We start from the raw sequence: 21,552 nt of genomic DNA, 5'->3' as shown, positions 1-21,552 counted from the left end.
TAATATGTATAATATTAACATTTGTCACATTACCCCAGCAAATGTAATATTGTGAAATTATAAATTTTCAAGTTGGATCAATTTCGGGTTTTTTTTTATTTGAAAAAAATCATTTTTTTTAATTCAACCCAATTTTTATCCTCATCAATCATGAATTGACATAAATAATCTAAACAATGATCAGTAGGAAAGTATCCCATAAAAGCATTACTTTTATACGTTCATGTCACACCGTTTAACCATAAGTTAAAATGTAAGTTCAAAATAAATAAATTTTGAGTCAATACAAAAACAATTCAGCTGAACATAATATATTGATAAGATAAAATCATAAATGCAGTAAAGCATGAATAAATTAAAATAATCAGTGCAATCATTTCCCGTCTTAATGTTACAAATGAACATTCATAAATCAAAATTAAATAAAACATCAACAAAATGATATTGACGAAATCAATACATTCGATTTTCGAAAGAAAGATAGATAGATAGATAGATAGATAGATAGATAGATAGATAGATAGATAGATAGATAGATAGATAGATAGATATATAGATAGATAGATAGGTGCAATAGTAAAAGTCTGTCCAAAAGTTATTCAGTCGTGCGTGCAAAGCTTTATAATATCCAAACAGCGTGATACATGTTTACATTTTCAAACGTATACCATCCATTTGAAATGTCATTATGTGTATGATTCATATTTTCTTTAAGAATTTAGATCTTTTCTTAATTTTGTAACACATTTCTCCATCGTACTTATCTTTGCATCGAGACTGTGAAGTACTACTTCATTGGCTAGAATTTGACTGCGCTTTTCCGTTATCTGATCTAATCTTTCTTTTAGTGCTTCAATAATTTGAATCAGTTCTTTTGTAACCTTTTCTATCATTGTGCTGATATTTGATTCACAGTTTTGTTCAAGAAGAGATCGCATTCTTTCTGGAACTGTCTTTATGCATTTTTTATATTCATCGTCTATTTCTTTTGACGTCTTTCTCGCCCAGCCCAAAAACGAGCTTACAGCAAAAACAATACCACTAAAAACAGCAACAGGAAGACCAAAGCCAAAAACGAGCGCAGTCATCCAAACTGGAGAGGTGAGTAGGCCAAATTTTATAAGATAGGTTGATGACTCTTTTTCTTTATTTTCTTCAACGTTGGGTCTTAATTTCGCCCATTCACTTTCCATTTTTTCAATATTTGATATTATTTTTTTGCGGAAACCGTTTATTTCATCAACTATTTTTCTGAACTTTTCTAAAACATGATCCGATTGCAAATATTCAACAGCATATAAATCGACCCTAGTACGAATTTCTTTTTCAAAATCTGTTTTATTCCAATCGACTTGAGAAATAGGTCTTCGACCTTTTGGATTCAATATTTCATATTTGCCTGTAGGTGTTGACATAAATCCTTCACATTCTTGTATGATGATTTGAATTGTGTCTTTGGTTTTCTTAAGGTAGTCTTTTCTGAACTAAATGTAAAATCAATTAGCTACATTAGAAAGACCATATGCATTGTGCTATTCCCATCTCTCTCTCTCTCGTTCTCTCTCTCTCTCTCAAAAATTAACATAAAAGGTTTAGCCTTTTCAATAAAATCGGACATTTAAACAGATATGTGTACATATTTGGCTTTCTAATCTTTTAGAGTAAATTAATTATCCAAAATATACCTGACTGCACTCCTCAGTTAACCTTTCTACTTTTTCTTGGTGCTCTTTAATCAGCAATGATTGTTCGGCCTCGCTCTTATTCACTAGTTCTATTCTCGCATCTAACCCTTTTGACATGTTTCTCAATATTGTTTGTAGAAACCTGCAATATACAGTACAAATTACATTTTTTTCTTTTGCATAATTTATTATGATTGTAAGAACCAACTGAAAGGATTATTTAAGAAAAAGTAAACAAATGATAATACAACAATGTATAGTAGTGAACGCTTGAAGTGTTCTATATCTTATAATTAACCAAGAGCTAGATACATGGAGCCATTTCTGATGGAAAATGTCATTTGAAGTTGTAAAGGTTTAGAGTTTACACTGTAAATTACTGTGGAATTATTAGAAAATTTAGTGACGGCTCAAATTTCCTAGAATTTCCTAGAATTTGACGGTACCTCTCATCCACGGATAAACATCCTCCACGATGTAATAAATTAAGGTCATTAAGTAATATTTCTTTCAGTAGAGATAATAGAATACATGAAAAAAAAAAATCCTAAGAAACTGGCGTCCACGAATTTATATGAATCCACAGTTTAAAGTTAATTTTTTTTCCCGGATATATATTTATATATATATATAAATATATATATATATATATATATATATATATATATATATATATATATATATATATATATATATATATATATATATATATATATATATATATATATATATATATATATTATAGTTTAAAATAGAACAAAACTTTCATTATAAATATTTCGATTTCCCTTATAATATTTTTTTTCTTCAAATTACGCAAATGATGTCATTAAAAAAGCTTATACGTTATGTTCATGGATGTTATAGATGTTGGAACACCTTTTTTTAACTTTATATTTAGGCCACGTTCTGAGTGATAATATACTTAATAAAATTAGTTGTTTTGGAGTCATATACAAAATGTCTGAAAAATGTAGTATAAAAAATTCTGTATATATATAAAAAAATCTGTGTATTCTTATGTTTATCATAAAGCTCCTTTGAAACAGGATTATTCTATAGTCATGTAACGTATTGAGCATTGCAGATTATAAACCTACATCAAACTTTTAAAGCTGCTTGGTCCGATTTTATATCAAATTTTATGCACGCTTTTAAACGATGGCTATACTTAGTATATGTATAAAAATAGACATTGCAGTAGTTTTACCCGTCAATTATGCCAAATTTCAATGAAGAAAAAGTCGTACAAAATTTGCTAACAAAACAAACGACATTAAACGATGTTAAAAGGTATCGCGTTATTTCGCCTCATGTTAAATTTCACCCCTGACGACGAGACGGGTATGATTGTATTACGACTTTGACATCGCTTTAAATAAAGGTTGAAATGATCAGACAAATTACAAATAAACATGTGTACGTTTTTTTCGCTACTTTTTCTAAAGTCTGCTTTCTTTACAATCGATGCATAGCATGCGGGTTCGACCGGACTCTACACAATATAAAATATTCACAAATGTGCCAAAATTATTGCATATATGTAAAATCATATAAACGTTTCATGCATAATTTTTTTTTCTTTTGAAAATTGGACCCCCACCAAAGTGGCCAAACTCTACTCCTGAAGATCATAATTTTGACAAAGAAAGTAGACGCATAAGATGTACATTCAGCAGGAACTTAGGCAGAGAGGAATAGTTAAAATTCATAGATTAGTTGTGCACATTCATTATAGAATAATCGTTATTTGGTTCCTTTACGGTAACGAAATTGATGAAAAATGCTTGAAATGCAGTTAGTTTTATCAAATTATGGGTCTGAATTAAGCAACACGACGCAATTTACACATAATCATGTTCATTTACAGCTGTTTTAAAATCATTTCAGTGTTTCATGGTCTTCTATCAATAGATTTAAAAGTGTAAAGATTATATATTTCAACATAGAATGTGTTGCTTTTAAAAAATAGAGATAATCCTGAGATGATACAATAAGTTATTTAGGATGAAAATAAACTAACTGAGAAGATGTGAAAATGTCGTGTTAAATAACTCTTTATATTGCTTGGTTATTAAGTCTTCTATAACACACTTAATCCGTGTAGGCTTTATGAAACACGGCTCATAAGTGTTTTGAGTTGGAATCCTGCTAGTATTTCCTTTTACCAATATTTGTTTTTCTCTATCTTTTAATTGATTTATTATTAGTGTTTTTGAAAATATATTTTATTGGCATTCCTAGCTATGGTATACCGTTTTCGAAAGTTTGACACCATTTCTAAACTATTGACTTGTCTTCGAATTTAAACGCGTTTACCTCTTTGTTTTCTGACTTGTATACACGTTAACAATGGTTTCACCGGAAAAGTATAGGAGTTTTGTTTGTAAAAGATAACTTACGGGAAAAAGAAAGCGGCAAGTTAGTGTTAACATTGCAAAGGTTCTTTGAACGAGAGGAAATGACACATGAAGACTTTTAATCAAAAATACTTTGTACCAGTAAAGGGTACTCCAAATGAAGATAGAGCACCAGTTTGCAAAATTGAGACAGCTGGAAAGTATAATGAAAGCTGCATTATTTGTAGAAAAACGGGCTCCTTGATATGCGTTCCCAAACAAGCAAGAATGGCTTTCTATTGATTTTGGAATTTTTGTACAACTTGGTGCCCGATGCTGCCGTCTCCATCTAACCGGCAATTTCATTAAACCATCAAAACATCTTCATACATTAGTGTTCAGGAAAAAACCCCACTTCTTTAAACTCTGATGAAATTGTGTTAATTTATGATTAAAGAAAAGTTGTATCTACATATCAAAGTCGCCGAAAGTCATTTGATAACCAGTTGCTATCTAATGAAGATTACAAAACCTTGTTAAGTGTGTCAATAGATCAATGTTTCGACCTCAATCAACATGTCACATCTATATGCGTAACACAAAAGACAGAGCAGTAAGAAACGCAATTGGCATTTCCCTGATTAAAATGATAGGTGGATTGTCTAATACTTTATTGCCACTCTTTTTGGGGTTTAACAATCGTCGTAGCACGTATAATTCAACAGACGCGGACAGCGCTAGCACGTGGCTTTGTTATTTTACACTTGGAGTTCAGTCATTTATCACGTGACACAATTTTGAATGATCACACAACGGATATTGCAAAACAGTTTTTTAGTGATCCAATATTCGACACATTTATCCTCGTTATGGGTGGTAAATAAGTGTTCATTAAGAAAAAGTTTAGCATATCATTTTTAGTTTTAAGGCTATCATACTCCATGCATAAGAATAGAACCCTTGAATAGGGAAATTTGATATAACCTTTACTGATGGCTATATTGTTGATGTAATGTGCCCATACCTATCCAATGGCAAATATAGCGGTGATGCCTCAAATATCAACCAAATAATTACATCAAATTCTGACAACATCATGGATTTCCTCAAAGATGACGATGTTTTGGTAGTAGATTGCGGTTTCAGAGATGCTATTCCTTCTTAAATGAGCTTGGTTTTAAAATGCACATGCCTGCATTTCTTCAAAAGTTTGAGACGGGGACTATAAAATTGACGTGTCCTGCGAGAAATCTGGTTTATTGCATGTCAGAATACAGTCTAGGGATACCTTTAGAAAACTCTATAATATATGGGTTAAGTACAGCAGAGAAGGTGTGACGGGATTGTTCTGGGAGTGTAAAGGAGGATCTAAAACAGTCAGTTGTTGTGCCCATAACCGCTCTGTCATATTGTACCGTTCCTTTGCTCGTCTTCAAAACTACACGGCAAACCCTGAAATGTATACGCCATCTCTATGCGACACGGCAGATGTAGTATTTGAGATTGATTCTGGAGAGGAGTCTCAGTAAAATGTTTGATGTTACATCAGTTTTAACTATTATATTGATATAAAATTACGTTAATGTAACATGTCGTTTTGAACTCTGATAATTACATAATGTACATTTTTCCTATACTAATATATTATTGTAATATACAATATCAAATTAATTATTAATCGATTCATCCCTAATTGTCTTGTTCAAAATTATTTTTTACAATTTAAAATAGTCGTGGTTCCTGAAAAATAATACATTCCAAAATTTAAGTAATCAATTTTTGTACAACCCTGTAGCGCTTTGAGGTTATAGACATTTAAATCCCAGTTGCTTCGTGTCGATGAATCCTGTAAACTTACTATCTTGAACGCCCATTTTCTTTTAATTAACACTAACCGAACACACTAAAGTAACAGATTTTCTAGACAAATACTTTCTTAGAGGATTTTAAAAGATTTTTACCTATATATTCCTTTGAAACCCCCCCCCTCCATTGAGGTATTATTTTATCTCCGGGATAATGATTTGATAAAATTTTAACCTACACTTCCTTGGGATAAACACAAGTTACTTCTCTGGCCAATCGGTTCCTGAGAAAAGGATTTTTAAAGATTTTAAAGATTTTTTTCTATATATTCCGGTATAAATATTTTACTACCAACTTTGGCCCTAACCTACCACTTGGATCATTATTTGAACAAACTTGAATTTTCCTTAGTTGGAGATGCTTTCAAACGATTAACAACATTTCCGGCCACACGATTTCTGAGAAGACTTTTAAAACATTTCAATATATACTCGCATGTAAGAATTAGACCCCCCCCCCTCAAAATTGTTGCCTCACCCTACCCCCGGGCAAAGGATAAATTCCTGCATTTTAGTCAATTGAAAGGTGATGGAAAGGTGAGTGAATGAATTTTTGTGCTGTTCAGTCATATTTTCAGACCGTTCAGTTATCATTCAGTCGAGTTTTATCCTGTGAGGGATCATGATCTTAAGAACCTTGGAACTACCCTACCCGAGATTGTTTATATCCCCTAGATTGTGCACCTTCTCTTTATTTTCACAAATTGAAACATTCTTAACACAATGATACTTTGTAAAAGGCCTTGCTCTGGAGAACAAATGTAAAAGAATTAAAATGTTTAGACGGAGGGACAAAAAGACAGACAGACACCAGATAGAGTTTGAACAGAGCCGCTCACATGATTTTTCAGCTCAGGTGAGCTAAAAAGCGGGAAGAAAAAGCTTTCAATGAAATAGAAAAATGGTTTTTGTTTTACATTACAAAAATTAAATTTCAATGATGTTTTATTCTTAAATTGAATGTTCAATATCATAATGTTTCTTAAAAATGGAATGTAAACTTCTAAAATTCAGTTTACATCATTCAGTTTACATCATACGTCATACTCAAAAATGCTTAAATTGATGGCGTATTGTATCTCTATGTATGCAATGTTTCCTTTTTATATGAACCGTATCCATATATCAGTTGCCATCCCTGGACGATTAACACTAGTCTTCCAATTCAGAGAAACATGCTACCTTTTATGTAATATTTTGCAATATTCCATATATATACAATTGATTTGCATAACAACAACCTTCTACATGTATTTTAAATATTAGGAGTTATCCGTACAATAAGGGTACCCTTTTGGCAGGAGCCCCCCATCGTCATTATTTCATACAGCGGAATTTTTCCTATGGAAAACACGGTTAAAAAATGCTAGATACCATCAAAGATGTTTGAACTGAATAAACTCAGAATAAATTCTTAACAATTTGCCACATCTATATATTAGCGTTAAAGTCTAATTAAAAAAATTAAGTCTGATCCCAAAAATAATTTCTTTCTAGATATTTTCAAAACATTTGAGAAGTTATTGAAAACGTTTTTATTCAAAATTGATCGGTCTTTAGTTGTTTCTTATAAAAAAGTATTTTAATACAAATCCCACCGAAGTCCATAAATCTATTATCTACAGTTTGTTAATGATTAATATATTTTGTACATTGTAGATAATAAACGTGTCTAATTTTATGAAGTTCAAAAGGACTACATCATCAAATATACAGGTTTTTTTTTATATTAATAAAAGACACACATTTTAATATATATATGTAGTAACCATCTGTTAGTGAATCATTGATAATTGCCATCCGATTTGATATAAAAGGTATCAAAAATGATACATGTAGCTTTATCAAATTTTTATTTTTTGTAAACAGCGGCTACTTGTAAGGTTACATACGTTAAACGTTTAACTGTTTGCAAAGTTGTCCAAACACAAATATAGAATGTACAATTTGTAAAAAAGGTAGACAAACCTCAAATGTTGCAAAATTCGTATTTTTTTTGCCCTTTTTGACATAGCCTCCAACACATTTAGGAAATCCTTGAACGTTTTTGTTGATGCGTTTTTTTTCCCTCTTGATACCTTAACAATAAATTAAATATTGCTGTTTTCAATCCAGCCAACACAATATTATCAACAAACCAAGCATCAGAGTTAGCGTACTTTCTTAATGGATTGCATTTACGGATATTTTGTTAAGATAAATGGGGAAGTATTTTCCTGTCGTTTGTTTTTAGAATCCGTGTATTGTGAGTTAATTTACATGATATTAATAGATACTACAAATAATTATCGTTTATGCAGTGAAGGTTACATAGCAGAAGCATAATATAATTAAAAAACATTACTTCTTTAAAGTTTAATCGAAAAATATGTTCCTCCCTAACTCTTGGCCATCTTTTCCGAAGACCAGTCTTCAGCGTTTCCCAGACTTGAGCCATTTCCGTTTCTTCCTCAACCTGAAGCGCAACTAGATCCCATTTGTTTGTGAGAAAAATTACGCTTTCTGGATGAAAACATGGCATGTCAGATCTCAAAACGAGGTTGGCTATTTCGTTCAATATTTCCGGAAGCTGAAAAACAAGATCCCAATTTTTTTTAACAACATTAATGAATCTATGTTAACCAATGGAAAACAATTTAAAGGTAGCAAATAAAATTTTTGATTCATTTTAAACTCATTTATATCAATTGACTACACCATAACTAAATCACATTTATATCAGTAATTATATTGAAAAAAATTGCCTTTGAAATCTATATTTTGACATTTTTTAAAATTCAAATTTAAATCCAGTAATACAGTAAGTGGAAGAGAAAATCATTTGATATGTAAACAGAAATAATAATGATTAAAAAGGTGTGATAAAATTTGATGTGTCCACAAATAGCATTTTTATAGATATCACAAAAATACGCGAAATTACTACGTTGTAAGGTTGATTAAGTTTTCTTTGTACTAAAAGCGTGTTTCAAATTTAGTTTATTATTTTTAATGGTTGATAAATACTCGAAATGTTAAGAATTTAAGTTATCAGCAAGTAAACATACGTGTAAAATGAACAACAACAAAAAAACTATGAATGATTTGTACCCTGTCTTCTTGCATTCCACCAGCACTTGATGCATTTATTACAAAGATAAAACATAATGCATTAGGAAGGTATTCTTTGAGTTTGTGTGTGACTTCTCCTGATCCACCAATGCCTGGTGTGTCAACAAGGATTGTGTTTGCCTGTTTATGTAAATAGTTTTATTTCAGATAATTTTGATCCTTATATAAAATATTGAATATAATAAAATGAATATTCTAAAAATCATTTACTAAAATGTTTCTTTACAAAATCAATGTAAAACTAGTAGGCTAATTGTTCTCGAACAATTAGAGGTCTTTCCACCTTAAGACTTCTAATGAATTGCTAGATTGCTCAATAAGGTCTACAAAAAAATTTCATACCTTTAATACATGTTGTACTATAAAATGGAAAAACAACAAAGCCATAAAATGATAAATGATTTTTAAAGAGATTTTTTTTTTATTTTTAAGCCATTTCGTGAAGATTACATGTTGTATATATCTGAAACATTTAATGAATTACTTTTCTGAATTTTTTCCCAAGTACTACGAACAAAACTGAGCCAAGTGAATATTCTTTACACAATCATATAAACAGTAAACCTAACAATAGAAGAGAGTGTTCTACAGGCTAGCTGTCTGTTACAAAATGAATGAGTTGACTGCAAAAGCAAGTTCCACTTGAGTAACCACAGGACTTGATGTGATAACTGGCTGACCCAAGTGAATACCTTATTGCGCAATCCAGCAAGAATTGAAATCCTTACTATAATTCTTTATATCAAATGATATGAAAATTCATTAATTAACAGACTTCCTAATGACCTTAACCTTTCACCTTTATGTCATTTTGTTCGGCCAAAGTAGACGCTTCTATTCAAAGTGGTCTTAACTCTCTATGATAGATAGTAAAAAAAGTTGGACGTGATTTTGTAGAAATGTAAATACTTTCAGGAGCAATAATTGCTAGAAGGGGGGGGGGCTCAGATTCTTTCGGTATGAATAAATTGAAGAGCCCTCTAAGTGTACTGAAGACAATGGTAAAAGTTCCAAGTTTCTATCTCTTATGGTTTCAGAGGAGTAGCGATAACAATCATTTTGTACAACAGGGGCAATTAACTCTGTAACTATTTAAAGGAAGAAGCTAAGGGGCTATATTTTAAAATATCTTAAGGTGTCCTATTACATCCATGATAAAAAAAATTCTCTACTACACTAAACAAAAAAGATCTAAAAACGCATTAATTAACGGATTTTCAGATGACCTTGACCTTTGACCTTTATGTCATTTTGTTCGGCCAACGTAGACGCTTCCATCCCAAGTGGTCCGAAGTCTCTTTGACAAATTTAAAAAAAATTGGAAGTAATTTTATGGAAATGTAAATACTTTCAGGGGCAATAACTACTAAAAGGGGGGCTCAGATTCTTACGGTATGAATAGATTAAAGAACCCTCTAAGTGTACTGAAGACATTGGTAAAAGTTATACGTTTCTATCTCTTATGGTTTCAGAGGAGTAGCAATAACATGCTTTTAGTACACAAGGGGAATAACTGTGTAAGTTCTGGGAGTTATCAAGCAAAGGGTCATTTGGTACCATAACTTTTAATGGCCAATAACAAAAATAAAACGTTGTTTCAATATCTCTTGAAATGAAAAAGCTATCCCTGGAAAAAGAGAGAAGAAAAAAAAATAATAACTAGTAGACTAATTGTTCTCGAACAATTAGAGGTCTTTCCACCTCATTGTTTTTTATGTTTGAAATAAGATTGCTTCAATAAAATTAAGTATTTTTTCTGCGTTACTTCATAAAAAAAAGTGTCAAACGATTAAGTTTGCAATTTGTTATTGCTTGACCTTGACCTTTGACCTTTATGTCATTTTCATCTGACAAGGTAGACGCTTCAATACCAAGTGGTCCGATGTATTTATGATTATTGATTCAAAGGTTATTTGTGTTTTTTATTGAATGTTCGAAACTAACAGGGGAAATAACTGCTAAAAAGGGACTTTGGATCCTGTCGGTATGAGTAGACTGAAGAAGCGTCTAAGTATACTGAATACATTAGTAAAAGTTTCAAGTTTCTATCTCTAACGGTTAATGAGGAGTAGCGATAACGAGCATTTTGTACAATAGGGGCAACAACTCTATAATTGTTACATGGTAAGGGTCAAATGGGGATATTTTGAAATGTCTTACGATGTCCTACTACATCCATGAAAAAGTTTTTCTCTACCACCCTAAACAAAAGAGATACAAAAACTCATTAATTAAGAAATTTTAAGATGACCTTGACCTTTGACCTTTATGTCATTTTGTTCGGCCAAGGTAGACGCTTCCATCCCAAGTGGTCCAAAGTCTCTATGATAAGTAATAAAAAAGTTGGAAGTGGTTTTATAGAAATGTAAATACTCTCAGGGGCAATAACTACTAGAAGGGGGGCTCAGATCCTTTCGGTATGAGTAGATTGAAGAACCCTTTAAGTGTACTGAAGACATTGGTAAAAGTTTCAAGTTTCTATCTCTTATGGTTTCAGAGGAGTAGCGATAACAAGCTTTTCGTACAAAAGGGGCAATAACTCTGTAACTATTTAAAAGAAGGAGCCAAGGGGATATATTTTAAAATGTCTTAACATGTCCTATTGCATCCATGAAAAAGTTTTTCTTTATTACACTAAACAAAAAAGATCTAAAAACTCATTAATTAAGAGATTTTCAGATAACCTTGACCTTTGACCTTTATGTCATTTTGTTTGGCTCTATGATAAATAATAAAAAAGTTGGAAGTGATTTTATGGAAATTGAAATACTTTCAGGGGCAATAACTGATAGAAGGGGGTCTCGGATCCTTTCGGTATTAGTAGATTGAAGAACCCTCCAAGTGTACTAAAGACATTGGTAAAAGTTCCAAGTTTTTATCTCTTATGGTTTCAGAGGAGTAGCGATAACAAGCTTTTCGTACACAAGGGCAATAACTTTGTAAGTTCTAAGAGTTATCAAGCAAAGGGTCATTTGGTACTATAACTTTTAATGGCCAATAACATAAAGAAAAAAATGTTTCAATATCTTTTGAATTAAAAAAGCTGTCCCTGGAAAAAAAGAGAAGAAAAAAAATAAGAATAACTAGTAGACTAATTGTTCTCGAACAATTAGAGGTCTTTCCACCTCATTGTTTTTTATGTTTGAAATAAGATTGCTTCAATAGAATAAAGTATTTTTTCTGCGTTACTTCATTAAAAAAAGTGTCAAACGATTAAGTTTGCAATTTTTTATTACTTGACGACCTTGACCTTTGACCTTTATGTCATTTTCATCTGACAAGGTAGACGCTTTAATACCAAGTGGTCCGATGTATCTATGATTATTGATTCAAAAGTTATTTGTGTTTTTATTGAATGTTCGAAACTTTCAGGGGCAAAAACTGCTAGAAAGGGACTTTGGACCATGTTGGTATGAATAGATTGAAGAAGCGCCCAAGTATACTGAATACATTAGTAAATGTTTCAAGTCTCTATCTCTAACGGTTAATGAGGAGTAGCGATAACAAGCATTTTGTACAATAGGGGCAATAACTCTAAAATTGTTACATGGTAAGGGTAAAAGGGTTATATTTTGAAATGTCTTAAGATGTCCTACTACATCCATGAAAAAGTTTTTCTCTACCATCCTAAACAAAAGAGATACAAAAACTCATTAATTAAGAGATTTCCAAATGACCTTGACCTTTGACCTTTATGTCATTTTGTTTGGCCAAAGTAGACGCTTCCATCCCAAGTGGTCCGACGTCTCTATGATAAGTAATAAAAAAGTTGGAAGTGATTTTATAGAAATGTAAATATTTTCAGGGGCAATAACTACTAGAAGGGGGGCTCAGATCCTTTCGGTATTAGTAGATTGAAGAACCCTCTAAGTGTACTGAAGACATTGGTAAAAGTTCCAAGTTTCTATCTCTTATGGTTTCAGAGGAGTAGCGATAACAAGCATTTCGTACAATAGGGGCAATAACTCTGTAATTATTCAAAGGTATGAGCCAAGGGGCTAAATTTTAAAATGTCTTAAGATGTTCTATTACATCCATGAAAAAGTTTTTCTCTACCCCCCTTAACAAAAAAGATCTAAAAACTCATTAATTTACAGATTTCCTCATGACCTTGACCTTTGACCTTTATGTCATTTTGTTTGGCCAAGGTAGACGCTTCCATCCCAAACTGTCCGAAGTCTCTATGATAAATAATAAAAAAGTTGGAAGTGATTTTATGGAAATTCAAATACTCTCAGGGGCAATAACTGATAGAAGGGGGTCTCGGATCCTTTCGGTATTAGTAGATTGAAGAACCCTCTAAGTGTACTGAAGACATTGGTAAAAGTTCCAAGTCTCTATCTCTTATGGTTTCAGAGGAGTAGCGATAACAAGCTTTTCGTACACAAGGGCAATAACTTTGTAAGTTCTGGGAGTTATCATGCAAAGGGTCATTTGGTACCATAACTTTTAATGGCCAATAACATAAAGAAAAAATTGTTTTAATATCTCTTGAAATAAAAAAGCTGTCCCTGGAAAAAAAGAGAAGAAAAAAAATAAGAATAATAATAATAATAAAAAACATAAGAAAAACAAAAGGTTTTTCACCTGAAAGGTGGAAAGACCTAATAAAAAACATAAGAAATACAATAGGTCTTTCACCTGAAAGGTGGAAAGACCTAACTAGTAGACTAATTGTTCTCGAACAATTAGAGGTCTTTCCACCTCATTGTTTTTTATGTTTGAAATACGATTGCTTCAATAGAATAAAGTATTTTTCTGCGTTACTTCATTAAAAAATGTCCAACGATTAAGTTTGCAATTTTTTATTGCTTGACCTTGACCTTTCGCGGCTATGTTAAGGCTGCCCGATTAATTTCACAGCGATATTTAGAAAGTCGCTTGTCTGTACTTCATAAGATATGACGTCATAGTTAACTTTGACGTCACGATCTGCATTCCTTTCTATCGTTCTTAGGGAATGTATCGTAACGTAATAAGTGATATTCATTGTGCATAATAAAACCGCTTCATTCCTTTACATAGACACTGTTGTAAATACTAGGGATACTTAATTCAATATCACCGATATGGAGTATAAAAAATCAACAGTTTTAAAGCTTCGTAATAGGTAAAAAACTATTCATAAACTAATGGTTTTGAGACTCCCCCTGCTACGTGTAATCTAATGAATGGTGATATGTATGTGCATATAAAAAACGGCTTTGCACAAATGAAAGATAATAACAATCTTAGTATATTTTACGTGAAATCGGGAGAGAAAATAAGTACCACTGTGAATCTTGCTGGGGGAAACCTACCGATTGACCCGATTTTGTGTAAATCGAGCCTAAAAGGTAAAAATGTGCCTAATTTCGATGGCGGTGCGAAATGTTTTGACAATATTTCAAATAAACGAAATATTAATATGAACCCACAGCAAGAACTGCAAAATACATTACTTATCGAAGGATTTTTAATAAAAATATTTTTGATTCAATGTCATTATTCACTTGTGCCGATGCGATTTTTATAGATTATTTACCGTGTTAGAATACACCCGTCACGTGCTTAAGAAAAATATATGACGTCACAAAAATACATCAAATATAGTGTTGGATGTCACTGTTAACTTATGTAATAAAAGTTTAAAGAAACTCACTCGGTTAAAGCATTTTTCGATAATTAAAATAGTATCATTTTTCGATATATATTTAGCTTCGGACAGCCTTAACATAGCCGCGTTGACCTTTATGTCATTTTGATCTGACAAGGTAGACGTTTCAATACCAAATGGTCTGATGACTCTATGATTATTGACTCAAAAGGTATTTTTTTTAATTGAATGTTCGAAACGTTCAGGGGCAATAACTGCTGGAAAGGGACTTTGGGCCGTCTCGGTATGAATAGATTAAAGAAATATCTTAGTGTACTGAATACATTAGTAAAAGTTTTAAGTCTCTATCTCTAACGGTTAATGAGGAGTAGCGATAACAAGCTTTTCGTAAATAGGGGCAGTAACTCTATAATTGTAACAATGTAAGGGTCAATGGGTTATATTTTGAAATTTCATATGATGTCCTACTACATCCTTGAAAAAGTTTTTCTCTACCACCCTTAACAAAAGAGATCTAAAACTCATTAGTTTAGAGATTTCCCAATGGCCTTGATCTTCGACCTTAATGTTATTTTGTTTGGCCAAGGGCAACATTTCCATCCCAAGTGGTCCGAAGTCTCTTTGATAAGTAATAAAAAAGTAAGAAGTTATTTTATGGAAATGTAAATACTTTCAGGTGCAATAATTAATAGAAGGGGGCCTCAGATCCTTTTGGTATGATAGATTGAAGAACCCTCAAAGTGTACTGAAGACATTGGTAAAAGTTCCAAGTTTCTTTCTCTTATGGTTTCAGAGAAGTGGCGATAACAAGCTTTTCGTACAATAAGGGCAATAACTCTGTTATTATTTAAAATAAGGAGCCAAGGGGTTATATTTCAAAATGTCTTAAGATGTCCTACTACATCCATGAAAAGTTTTTCTCTAACACCCTTAACAAAAGAGTTCTAAAAAATCATTAATTAACGGATTTCTAAATGACCTTGACCTTTGACCTTTATGTTTTTTTGTTCGGCCAAGGTGGACGCTTCCATCCCAAGTGGTCCGAAGTCTCTAAGTCAAATAATAAAAAACTTGCAAGTAATTATATGGAAACTTAAATACTTTCAGGGGCAATAACTACTAAAAGGGGAGCTCAGATCCTTTCGGTATGAATAGATTGAAGAACCCTCTAAGTGTACTGAAGACATTGGTAAAAATTCCAGGTTTCTATCTCTTACGGTTTCAGATGAGTAGCGATAACAAGCTTTTCGTACACAAAGGCAATAACTTTGTAAGTTCTGGGAGTTATTAAGTAAAGGGTCATTTGGTACCATAACTTTTAAAAGCCAATAACATAAAGAAAAATTGTTTCAACATCTCTTAAAATAAAAAAGCTGTCCCTGGAAAAAAAGAGAAGAAAAAAAAAAGTACTAGTAGACTAATTGTTCTCGAGCAATTAGAGGTCTTTCCACCTCATTGTTTTTTATGTTTGAAATAAGATTGCTTCAATAGAATTAAGTATTTTTTCTGCGTTACTTCATTTATAAAAAGTGTCAAACGATTAAGTTTGCAATTTTTTATTGCTTGACCTTGACATTTGACCTTTATGTCATTTTCATCTGACATGGTAGACGCTTCAATACCAAGTGGTCCGATGTATCTATGATTATTGATTCAAAAGTTATTTGTGTTTTTATTGAATGTTCGAAACTTTCAGGGGCAATAACTGCTAGAAAGTGACTTTGGACCCTGTTGGTATGAATAGATTGAAGAAGCGTCTCAATATACTGAATACATTAGTCAAAGTTTCAAGTCTCTATCTCTGACGGTTAATGAGTAGTAGCGATAACAAGCGTTTTGTACAATAGGGGCAATAACTCTATAATTGTTACATGGTAAGGGTTGAAGGATTATATTTTGAAAGGTCTTAAGATGTCCTACTACATCCATGAAAAAGTTTTTCTCTACCATCCTAAACAAAAGAGATACAAAAACTCATTAATTAAGAGATTTCCAAATGACCTTGACCTTTGACCTTTATGTTATTTTGTTCGGCCAAGGTAGACTCTTCCATCCCAAGTGGTCCGAAGTCTCTAAGTCAAATAATAAAAAACTTGGAAGTGATTATATGGAAACTTAAATACTTTCAGGGGCAATAACTACTAGAAGGGGGGCTCAGATCCTTTCGGTATGAATAGATTGAAGAAGCCTCTAAGTGTACTGAAGACATTGGTAAAAGTTCCAAGTTTATATCTCTTATGGTTTCAGAGGAGTAGCGATAACAAGCTTTTCGTTTACAAGGGCAATAACATTGTAAGTTCTGGGAGTTATCGAGCAAAGGGTCATTTGATACCATAACTTGTAATGGCCAATAACATAAAGAAAAAATTGTTTTAATATCTCTTGAAATAAAAAAGCTGTCCCTGGAAAAAAAGAGAAGACAAATAATAATAACTAGTAGACTAATTGTTCTCGAACAAGCAGAGGTCTTTCCACCTCATTGTTTTTTATGTTTGAAATAAGATTGCTTCAACAGAATAAATTATTTTTTCTGCTTTAATTGATAAAAAAAGGGTTAAACGATTAATTTTGCAATTTTTTTTTTGCTTAACCTTGACCTTTGACCTTTATGTCATTTTCATCGGACAAGGTAGACGCTTCAATACCAAGTGGTCCAATGTATCTATGATTATTGATTCAAAAGTTTTTTGTGTTTTTTATTGAATGTTCGAAGCTTTCAGGGGCAATAACTGCTAGAAAGGGACTTTGGACCCTGTCGGTAAGAATAGATTGAAGAAGCGTCTCAATATACTGAATACATTAGTAAAAGTTTCAAGTCTCTATCTCCAACGGTTAATTAGGAGTAGCGATAACAAGCATTTTGTACAATAGGGGCAATAACTCTATAATTGTTACATGGTAAGGGTCAAAGGGTTATATTTTGAAATGTCTTAAGATGTCCTACTACATCCATGAAAAAGTTTTTCTCTACCATCCTAAACATTAGAGATCTAAAAACTCATTAATTAAGAGATTTTCAAATGACCTTGACCTTTGACCTTTATATCATTTTGTTCATCCAAGGTAGACGCTTCCATCCCAAGTGGTCCAAAGTCTGTATAATAAGTAATTAAAAAGTTGGAAGTGATTTTATAGAAATGTAAATACTTTCAGGGGCAATAACTACTAGAAGGGGGGTTCAGATCATTTCGGTATGAATAGATTGAAAAACCCTCCAAGTGTACTAAAGACATTGGTAAAAGTTCCAAATTTCTATCTCTTATGGTTTCAGAGGAGTAGCGATAACAAGCTGTTCGTACAAAAGGGGCAATAACTCTGTAACTATTGAAAAGAAAGAGCCAAGGGGATATATTTTAAAATGTCTTAAGATGTCCTATTACATCCATGAAAAAGTTTTTCTTTACTACAATAAACAAAAAAGATCTAAAAACTCATTATTTAAGAGATTTTCAGGTGACCTTGACCTTTGACCTTTATGTAATTTTGTTCGGCCAAGGTAGACGCTTCCATCCCAAGTGGTCCGAAGTCTCTATGATAAATAATAAAAAAGTTGGAAGGGATTTTATGGAAATTCAAATATTTTCAGGGGCAATAACTACTAGAAGGGGGTCTCGGATCCTTTCGGTGTTAGTAGATTGAAGAACCCTTTAAGTGTACTGAAGACATTGGTAAAAGTTCCAAGTCTCTATCTCTAATGGTTTCAGAGGAGTAGCGATAACAAGCTTTTGGTACACAAGGGCAATAACTTTGTAAGTTCTGGGAGTTATCAAGCAAAGGGTCATTTGGTACCATAACTTTTAATGGCCAATAACATAAAGAAAAAATTGTTTCAATATCTCTTGAAATAAAAAAGCTGTCCCTGGAAAAAAAGAGAAGAAAAAAAATAAGAATAATAATAAAAAACATAAGAAAAACAAAAGGTCTTTCTCCTGAAAGGTGGAAAGACCTAATAATAAAAAACATAAGAAATACAAAAGGTCTTTCATCTGAAAGGTGGAAAGACCTTAATAGTAGACTAATTGTTTTCGAACAATTAGAGGTCTTTCCACCTCATTGTTTTATGTTTAAAAAAGGATTGTTTCAATACAGTGAAGTATTTTTACTGCGTTACTTCATATAAAAGTGTCAAACGATTAAATTTTCAAATTTGTATTGCTTGACCTTGACCTTTGACCTTGATGTCATTTTGATCTGACAAGGTAGACGCTTCAATACCAAGTGATCCGATGTATCTATGATTATTGATTCAAAAGTTATTTGTGTTTTTATTGAATGTTCGAAACTTTCAGGGGCAATAACTGCTAGAAAGTGACTTTGGACCCTTTCGGTATGATAGATTGAAGGAGCGTCTAAGTGTACTGAATACATTAGTCAAAGTTTTAAGTCTCTATCTTTAACGGTTAATGAGGAGTAGCGATAACAAGCATTTTGTGCAATAGGGGCAATAACTCTATAATTGTAATATGGAAAGGGTCAAAGGGTTATATTTTAAAATCTCTTATGATGTCCTACTACATCCATGAAAAAGTTTTTCTCTACCACCCTAAACAAAAGAGATCTAAAAACTCATTAATTAAGAGATTTTCAGATGACCTTGACCTTTGACCTTTATGTCATTTTGTTCGGCCAAGGTAGACGCTTCCATCCCAAGTGGTGCGAAGTCTCTATGATAAGTAATAAACAAGTTGGAAGTAATTTTATGGAAATGTAAATACTTTCAGGGGCAATAACTACTATAAGGGGGGCTCAGATCCTTTCGGTATAAATAGATTGAAGAACCCTCTAATTGTACTGAAGACATTGGTAAAAATTCCAAGTTTCTATCTCTTATGGTTTCAAAGAAGTAGCGATAACAAGCTTTTCTAGCACAAGGGCAATAACTTTGTAAGTTCTGGGAGTTATCAAGCAAAGGGTCATTTGGTACCATAACTTTTCATGACCAATAACATAAAAAATAAATTGTTTCAATATCTCTTGAAATAAAAAAGTTGTCCCAAGGTAAATAGAAAAGAAAATTATAAGAATAACTAGTAGGCTAATTGTTCGAGAACAATTAGAGGTCTTTCCACCTAATATTTTAATGAATTGCTAGATTGCTCAAGAAGATATACAAAACATTACTATACCTATGATATATGTTGTACTATAAAATGGGAAAACCACAAGGCCATTAATTGATAAATGGTTTTAAAAGAGATTTTTTAGTTTTATTATTATCAAGCCATTTCTTTAAAAATTCCGTGTGGTATATATCGGTAAAGATTTATCTAATTACCTTTCTGAATTTTTTTCCACTTACTATGAACAAAACTGAGCCAAGTGAATATTCTTTACACAATCGTATAAACAGTAAAGCTAACAATAGAAGAGAGTGTTCTACAGGCTAGCTGTCTTTGTACAAAATGAATAACAAGTTCCACTTGAGTAACCACAGGACTTGATGTGATACCTAGCTGACACAATTGAATACCATATTGCGCAATCCAGCAAGCTATTGAAACCCTTACTATAATTCTGTATTTCAAATGATATGAAAATTCATTAATTAAAAGACTTCTAAATGACGTTGACCTTTGACCTTTATGTCATTTTGTTTGGCCAAGGTAGAGGCTTCTATTCCAAGTGGTCCGAAGTCTGTACGACAAATAATAAAAAAGTTGGAAATGATTTTATAAAAAATTAAAAACTTTCAGGGGGAATAACTACTAGAAGAGGGCCTCAGATCCTTTCGGTATGAATAGATTGAAGAATCCTCCAAGTGTACTGAATACATTGGTAAAAGTTCCAAGTCTTTATCTTTTATGGTTTCAGAGGAGTAGCGATAACAAGCATTTCGTACAATAGGGGCTATAACTCTGTAATTATTCAAAAGTATGAGCCAAGGGGCTATACTTTAAATTGTCTTAAGATGTCCTACTAAATCCATAAAAAAGTTTTTCTCTACCACCCTTAACAAAAGAGATATAAAAACTCATTAATCAACGGCTTCTCAAATGACCTTGACCTTTGACCTTTTTGTCATTTTGTTCGGCCAAGGTAGACGCTTCCATCCCAAGTGGTCCGAAGTCTCTATGATAAATAATAAAGAAGTTGGAAGAGATTTTATGGAAATTTAAATACTTTCAGGGGCAATAACTACAACAAGGGGGCCTCAGATCTTTTTGGTATGAATAGATTGAAGAACCCTCTAAGTGTAATGAAGACATTGGTAAAAGTTCCAAATCTCTATCTCTTATGGTTTCAGAGGAGTAGCGATAACAAGCATTTCCTTCTCAAAGGGCAATAACTCTGTAAGTTCCGGGAGTTCTTTGACACAGGGTCAATTGGTACCGTAACTTTTAATGAGCAATTACATAAAGTTTAAATTGTTTGGATAACTCTAATAATAAAAAAGTCACTCCGAGCTAAATAGAAAAAAAGAAGAAGAAGAAGAAGAAGAAGAAGAAAAAACATAAAGAAAACAAGAGGTCTTTCACCTGAAAGGTGGAAAGACCTAATAAAAAACATAAGAAATACAAAAGGTCTTTCACCTGAAAGGTGGAAAGACCTTACAATAAAAAACATGAGAAATACAAAAAGTCTTTCACCTGAAAGGTGGAAAGACCTAAAAAACATAAGAAATACAAAAGGTCTTTCACCTGGAAGGTGGAAAGACCTAACAAGAGGTCTTTACCTAATTCCATAGTACAACCGACCTCAAAGTGAGTTCTTAAAACATGGATTTCATAATATTTAAAAGACCTTGAAAATTGACATTCACGGTCCAAAATTCAACAATTCAAAAAAAGTTTATACGGCAACCCTCATACAATGTCGGCTTGTAACTTAAATGATGAGTGTTTCTACTTGTCAGAAAATATTAGGTCAAATGGATGACACAAACGTTTTGGTATTGAATTGTCAGACACGTGATTAAGTGACAGGTTGACATTAGATATGACAAGTAAACATAACTA

At 32.3% G+C, this 21,552-nt stretch overlaps 1 protein-coding gene across 1 annotated transcript in view; it reads right to left on the bottom strand.

The window, feature by feature from the left end:
* Positions 1–206: 206 nt before the first annotated feature.
* The window catches only part of LOC128170782 (transmembrane GTPase Marf-like), a 45,994-nt gene continuing 24,648 nt past the window's right edge, over positions 207–21,552 (bottom strand). The window contains exons 5-9 of the mRNA XM_052836553.1: positions 8,980–9,120; positions 8,234–8,458; positions 7,858–7,967; positions 1,686–1,827; positions 207–1,484 (exon numbers count right to left, since the gene is read on the bottom strand). Of these exons, the coding sequence (XP_052692513.1) occupies positions 711–1,484; positions 1,686–1,827; positions 7,858–7,967; positions 8,234–8,458; positions 8,980–9,120 (1,392 nt within the window). The 3' untranslated portion in view covers positions 207–710. The remainder of the gene's footprint in view (positions 1,485–1,685; positions 1,828–7,857; positions 7,968–8,233; positions 8,459–8,979; positions 9,121–21,552) is intronic.

This window comes from Crassostrea angulata, chromosome 2 (assembly GCF_025612915.1).
Source record: "Crassostrea angulata isolate pt1a10 chromosome 2, ASM2561291v2, whole genome shotgun sequence".
In the NCBI taxonomy this organism is placed as follows: domain Eukaryota; kingdom Metazoa; phylum Mollusca; class Bivalvia; order Ostreida; family Ostreidae; genus Magallana; species Magallana angulata.
Note: the sequence above shows the minus strand (reverse complement) of the source record. Positions and strands in the feature narration are given on the sequence as shown.